Source organism: Oncorhynchus mykiss, chromosome 18 (assembly GCF_057628025.1).
Source record: "Oncorhynchus mykiss isolate SJ-2025 chromosome 18, ASM5762802v1, whole genome shotgun sequence".
Classification (NCBI taxonomy): Eukaryota; Metazoa; Chordata; class Actinopteri; order Salmoniformes; family Salmonidae; genus Oncorhynchus; species Oncorhynchus mykiss.
The window spans coordinates 48,042,894-48,049,943 of NC_143039.1; the positions used below are offsets into that span (position 1 = coordinate 48,042,894).

Below are 7,050 nucleotides of genomic sequence, written 5' to 3' on the forward strand. Positions count from 1 at the left end.
AGGGATATAAACCATGCACTTGTGAGGCCATGGGAATTTTCGTAGCAAATTGTATTCATTTTAGGTGATGAGTCATCAGTTACCAAGTGGATATGAAGCCAGCAGGTTTCATTTAAAAAAAAAAAAGAATTGTTGACTTGTGTTCATTAAAGCTAGCCTATGACAGACCTACATTAGCTTACTTAGGTTATCCTAGTGAGTGGTTAAGGTCAAATAGTAGACAATATATCAGCTATATCAATGGGGTTAATGAGGTCACAGACATGGTCACGTATATTTGTGGACTGTGGGAACTGTTACCTCACATGAACTCCAAAAGGCGCCAAAGCGGGGAGCGCAAACGAGACCGGTGCATATACACTCCGTTGTCCCCATATGAGACCCCTTTTTGGTTCCAGGTAGAACTATTTTGGGTTCCATGTAGAACCATCTGTGAAAAGGGATCTACCTGGAACCAAAAAGGGTTCTCCTATGGGGAGAGCCCTTTTAGGTTATAGATAGCACATTTTTTCCCGAAGAATGTAGGATAAACATGTAACCATTAACCACTAGGTTAAGTATACTAGCAGTATAGTTTGTTATTTATTATGTCACAGAATACAAGCTAAATGGAAAGGTGCACAGTATTGTGTAGAATATTTCCCTCTGATTCTGATTAAGGCATATGGGAAATTGAAACTGAAACTAAAACGCTGCCTCTGAAAATATCTGAAAACAGTCCATTCAGTGGACAGGATTTTCATGAATTCGGGGACTTGCCATCTCTCACCTTTAAATTAATAGGTAGGTTATAGATTAAAAAACATTTAGATGACAAAAAATGATGCTTAGAACGTGCGTGTTCGCTATGGCTGTAGGTCTATGCATTGACATAACCACATTGGCTTTTGGCGCATCTATTTCCAAAACTGGAACAAGAACTTTTGATGCTTTCGGGAATGTGGTGCGTCTATGGGTTGTAGCGGGGATTCGGTTAGTTTTACTACTCGGTTTATCGCTACTCACACTAGGATCGATAAAACCCGTATTCAAGCGCTGGTTAGCGGTGCACTGTTTCCTTGCCCCGGTCTATGAGACTGGGCGACTTATGCCGTATGGAGGTTCACCGGAGCGCGTGTATGGATCTTTGGGTCTGGGGAGTCCAAGTTTGTGGCCATTGTGTACCGTGGCAGCAGCTGCAGCAGCCTTATTTTGGGAGACAACCTTCCCTGACAGCAATGGAGAAAGCAACGGGAAACAGAAGACACAGAAGGCACGAGTGCTGTTCATGAGAGTCCTCATCTTCTACAGACCTGACATCCTCCTTTTGGTTGGGGCATTTATATTCCTGTCACTGGCTGTCCTCTGTAAGTATTTCATTGTTGTTTTGAAAAAAGTAGTATTATATGATGATGATGATGTTGATGATGATAGTGGTGGTGTGTGTTTTCAGGTGAGATGTTCATCCCATTCTACACTGGAAAAGTGATTGACATCTTGGGTACCCAGTACAAGTGGAATAACTTTCTCACAGCTATCATCCTCATGGGGCTTTACTCTTTGGGAAGGTAAGTTGATACAGCAGTATATACAGTCTCTGGTCAATATCGCACATTCCACGTTGTAGGTTGTATTGTTTCAAAATGTTGGTGATTGAAGACACCGACTTCTCTGCTGCAATGTGAACATCAGATTGATTATTCCAACACACCAATAGCTTAATATGTCTGTTTGTTGCAGCTCTTTCAGTGCTGGCTGTCGTGGTGGCCTCTTCATGTGTGCCATCAACAGCTTCACCTGCAGAATGAAAGTGAAGCTGTTTGGGGCCCTGGTGAAGCAGGAGATTGGCTTCTTTGAGACCATCAAGACAGGTAGAGACACGTTAATGATTCCAAACATCTTATGGTGGTGATCCGAAAGTATGATCAGCATGCAATCTGGTGTCTCACTGGATCAAGTGGAAACCTTGTTTGTTTATGATATTTCCACTGTAGCTAAAATGCACATTCTATGGAACTTTCTTTGTCCTTCAATAGACTGTCCTCTGGTGCGTGGCAGAATATCTCTTGAACCCACCGCCAGTTTGTTCTTCTACGCTCCTCGGTTATTCGACGACGTTAAAACTATTTACTTTCACCTCTGAACTGTCGTAGGTGACATCACGTCCCGGCTGTCCACAGACACCACCCTGATGGGCCGGGCGGTGGCCCTAAATGTCAACGTCCTACTGAGGACCCTCATTAAGACGGTGGGTATGCTGTCGCTCATGATGAGCCTGTCCTGGAAGCTCACTCTGCTCATGCTGATGGAGACGCCCGTCACCGGCCTGTTGCAAAGCGTCCATGACAACTATTACCAGGTATAGTACAGTCGTTTGTGTCCAGAACAGAAGGTCCGGGAAATGATCTATTGGTGCCTGCAGACCCTGAAATTATTAGCTGAAATCGTTATAATTTTTTATTTTTGGTGTGAAAATACAGTACATTAGATGTTGACTGCTAAATGTACTGGGTAACCTTATAAAATAGAGTCTAGTAAATGTTATTGTGGATTGACTGTTCCTCAGAGGCTCTCTAAGGAGGTGCAGGACTCTATAGCCAGGGCGAACGAGGCAGCGGGGGAAACAGTTGGCGGAATCCGGACCGTACGAAGCTTCAAAACTGAGCAGCATGAGGCTGGTCGCTATAACGACAGGTTGATGGACACCCACAATCTCAAGACCAGGCGGGACACCGTCATGGCAGTCTACCTGCTCCTGAGAAGAGTGAGTATGCAGGGATCACTCCCTGCTCAGAATATGCTCAGAATACTTCAACTGTTTTTATTTGATTAGGAATAAGGAAAACTGCCTGTCACCATCTTTTATGATCTTCTGTGCACATTCTCATCACATTCTGTGTGTTTGTGTGTTACAGCTAACAGCAGTGGTAATGCAGGTGGCTATGCTGTACTATGGCAGACTGTTTATCCAGCGAGGTCAGATGAGCACTGGGAACCTGGTCTCTTTCATCCTCTACCAGTCTGACCTGGCAGACAATATCAGGGTACGCTAATGCTACTTTCTTTGTGTCTCAGCCCCATCCTTCACAGTGAGACAAATGTCTTATCAACAACCGTTAACGTTCCATCGACCATTAAGAGTGTAATACATTTCACAAGTTTAATCGCAATGTATTCATTAAGAAAGTCATGTAAAAGTTGCTATAGAGACGAGAAAGATCATACAACATAAATACGTAGTAACTGTTGAAAATGTTAATTCCAAACACTAACGTTTTTTTGAGTTACGATGACACAATTCTGTGCAATAAATCTGCCCTCTGCCCTCTCAGACTTTGATTTACATTTTTGGCGACATGCTGAATTCAGTGGGGGCAGCTGGTAAGGTGTTTGAGTACCTGGACAGAGAGCCCCAGGTCAGCACCAAGGGGACCCTCCAACCAGAGACCTTGACTGGACACGTCCAGTTTCACAACCTCTCCTTCTCCTACCCTACCCGCCAGGAACGCAAAGTACTGCAGGTAAAGCTTGCCTGGGAGGAAGTTGGAACAAGAGGCAGTTTCGTCATCACCACATTTTTGCATTTCCTTGTGCCATTGCTGAGGTAGTGTGTCATTGGCTCTCTGCTTGTGTTAGGGCTTCTCTCTGGAGCTGAGGCCGGGTCAGCTGACTGCTCTGGTGGGGCCATCAGGAGGGGGGAAGAGCACCTGTGTCAGTCTGCTGGAGAGGTTCTACCAGCCTCAGCAGGGAGAGATCCTATTGGACGGACTGCCACTGCAGAGTTACCAGCACCACTACCTACACAGGAAGGTAAAGTCGACAGCTACCAGAACCACTTCCAACACACTTGCACAGCAAAGTAATACAGCTACTCTTACACAGATATTGGCATTTTTACATGTCTAGAGAGCACAGGAAGATAACTGTAGTATGCCGCATTGTCTACCAACATCATTCACTATTAGAAATCTTTGCAGAAGAAGAAACATTGCATTACATTTGATGGGATGATTGGTGATAAAGTTTTTCCCTGCTTGGGTTTTCCCTCTACCAGATAGCCATGGTAGGCCAGGAGCCTGTTCTGTTCTCTGGGTCCGTCAAGGACAACATTGCCTACGGCCTGGCAGACTGCTCTCTGGAGAGGGTACAGGAAGCTGCTCGCAGAGCCAACGCCCACAGCTTCATCAGCCAACTGGAGAAGGGTTACGACACAGGTACACTGGCCCATGATCAATGACAAATAGGAATATTCTATATATCACCGCTGGATGACCACAAGGAGAGACTTGATACATTTACTGTCTGTCTGTCCATCTATTAGATGTAGGAGAGCGGGGTGGTCAGCTGTCCGGCGGTGAGAAGCAGCGTATCGCCATCGCCAGAGCTCTGATCAGAGAGCCACAGGTCCTCATCCTGGACGAGGTCACCAGCGCACTGGACACGGAGAGCGAACACATGGTACGGCATCCCTCCTCACATGAACCATATAGCTTTAGCCTTACATCATTCACACTCTCAATATGGTTAGTGCTAGTAGTTTCACATACGTACTACCTATGACATTCTCTGTAGGGTTATCGCTAGTTAGCGGTTTCACATATCTGTTTTCGCTGTCTCAGGTCCAGGAGGCCCTGGCTAGCTGCCCCTCCCAGACCCTGCTGGTGATCGCTCACAGGCTGAAGACCATTGAGAGGGCAGATCAGATCATTCTGATTGACCAGGGGACTGTCCAGGAGCAGGGCACTCACCAGGAGTTGATGGACAGGAAGGGGAGCTACTACAAACTAAAAGAGAGACTCTTCACCGAAGACGACGTGCCACATTGACAAAACAATGCTACTGTTTGAACTGTAAATAGTGATGTCATTTTCTCACTCTCTCTCCGACCAATACTCACTACCTCCCAATATACTGTAAACCACATGTACAGTACATCACAAATGCATGTAAATATTGAATATAGTTAGATTTAGGGGGGTTTCGTAAGAGATGGACACTTCTATTGGTGACATTTTGTTATCTTGTATGAGTGGTTTTGATTTGATTTGATTGTATTGTATTCTTCCTATTCTATTTCTTAATGTTTGAATAATGCATAGAGGGACAGTGAGTGAGCCATGTTCTAAAAATGTTTATGATGTTCTGGAGCAAAAGTCTATTACGTTGCCTACCCAAGAGAATAAATCATCTATTAAACATTTAAATCTTTTGCTAAACCACATCATTTGATCTGACGCTTGTTTTACATTTCCTGTACACATCCATACCCATCGTTGTGAATGCTGTTGTCTTTAGTGTTTTATCGGTGCGACAGACTTGTCTGCAGCCATTTTTGTGGTGAAGTGTAGCCAAAAGCAATGTTTGCCTGTATTTTTTATTTTGCATGAGCTTTTGTCTTACTTTTTAGTGTTGTCTGGTCCACTTGAATGTGTACATGAGCACATTTGATTGGGGTACGGAATAATTGTTATTTTATCACACAGAGCACTAAGTCTTGGAAAGTCCCTGGAGAACCGTCCCTTGTTCTTTGCCAATGTTTTTGGCAGTCTGCCTGTCTGCCCTATGGCTAAAGCCACAACAAAATGTCAGTGCTCCAACACCCCCTACCGGAGAACAATAACACATAGACAGACCTCAGGAGAGATACTGGCACCCATTTTAACGACCAGATCTGACTAGTGCACATCACCATGAAATGGCGGCAGTCGAGTGTCATACTAATAGTGAGAGTTTCTTTTGGAGAATCCTTAACACTGATCAGGGAAAAAAACACTGCTACAATGTGTCTTGCAGGTGTTTTGAAGTATTCACTTGGTCAGTGTCTTGTGAGTTTTCTGCTCACCTTTTCTGTTTGTGCATCTACAGCACTGGTGTAGACATGCATCATCTTGTCATCCAAATCATCAACTTAATCAAAGTGGTGATAAGAAGTACCTGAGTTTGTTTATTTTGGGGCTCTTGCAGTTTGAGCTCAGGACATTCGTGAGCTAAGTGTCATGTGGCAACATTCATCAACTCAATTATTTTCCCAGTAGAAGTTTGCATTGTCAGTTCGACATATACAGTATATTTTCCTGTCCCTTTAGGTTGGTGACATATCAACAACAATCCACCTACCCACTGCCAACGGATACCGATAGGAAGGGGTGGAGGGAGAAAATACCAGCGGCCATCTCATCTCAAGACCTTCTGGCATCACAAAATGGCCGACAATAACTTGATCTGTCTGGGTGAAGCGGCAATTGTGCAACCACTCCATGCCAAATCAGTTGGCTTGCAATCCCGCCACGTTGCAATACTTTCTGCCTTTGCTTTCACTTTCATTTCAGTATATTTCACCAAGCAAAACAAGCCAACGCCAAATCCTGTGTCTTGTGACTGCTATTTAGTCTTTGATACTCAATGCTGTTAAACAAGGACGCTGGCTGACGTATTCTATTTTACTAAAATATGTGCCACTCCATTTAGTATATGTTACTTTACGTTAGGTAACATTACATTGACTTACAGTGGGGCAAAAAAGTATTTAGTCAGCCCCCAATTGTGCAAGTTCTCCCACTTAAAAAGATGAGAGAGGCCTGTAATTTTCATCATAGGTACATTTCAACTATGACAGACAAAATGAGAAAAATAATCCAGAAAATCACATTGTAGGATTTGTAATGAATTTATTTGCAAATTATGGTGGAAAATAAGTATTTGGTCAAAAACAAAAGTATATCTCAATACTTTGTTATATACCCTTTGTTGGCAATGACAGAGGTCAAACGTTTTCTGTAAGTCTTCACAAGGTTTTCACACACTGTTGCTGGTATTTTGGCCCATTCCTCCATGCAGTTTCATCTCTAGAGCAGTGATATTTTGGGGTTGTTGCTGGGCAACACGGACTTTCAACTCCCTCCAAAGATTTTCTATGGGGTTGAGATCTGGAGACTGGCTAGGCCACTCCAGGACCTTGAAATGCTTCTTATGAAGCCACTCCTTCGTTAACCGGGCGGTGTGTTTGGGATCATTGTCATGCTGAAAGACCCAGCCACGTTTCATCTTCAATGCCCTTGCTGATGGAAGGAG

At 44.0% G+C, this 7,050-nt stretch overlaps 1 protein-coding gene across 1 annotated transcript; it reads left to right on the forward strand.

Moving 5' to 3' along the window:
- Window positions 1-134: 134 nt before the first annotated feature.
- LOC110496230 (antigen peptide transporter 2) lies at window positions 135-5,198 on the forward strand. Its single transcript, XM_090208635.1, has 11 exons — window positions 135-1,346; window positions 1,433-1,547; window positions 1,720-1,850; window positions 2,133-2,338; window positions 2,546-2,743; window positions 2,895-3,023; window positions 3,312-3,500; window positions 3,616-3,789; window positions 4,034-4,193; window positions 4,301-4,437; window positions 4,599-5,198. Exons 1-11 carry the CDS (start codon window positions 821-823, stop codon window positions 4,803-4,805), a joined length of 2,172 nt encoding a protein of 723 aa, XP_090064761.1. The 5' UTR covers window positions 135-820; the 3' UTR covers window positions 4,806-5,198.
- The last annotated feature ends 1,852 nt before the right edge of the window (window positions 5,199-7,050 follow it).

Coding starts and splice junctions, on each gene's coding strand:
- LOC110496230 (XM_090208635.1), top strand. CDS start 821: ATGATGCTTAGAACGTGCGTGTTCGCTATGGCTGTAGGTCTATGCATT. Junction 2,339..2,545: donor TCCATGACAACTATTACCAG/GTATAGTACAGT, acceptor ACTGTTCCTCAG/AGGCTCTCTAAGGAGGTGCA. Junction 3,790..4,033: donor ACCACTACCTACACAGGAAG/GTAAAGTCGACA, acceptor TCCCTCTACCAG/ATAGCCATGGTAGGCCAGGA.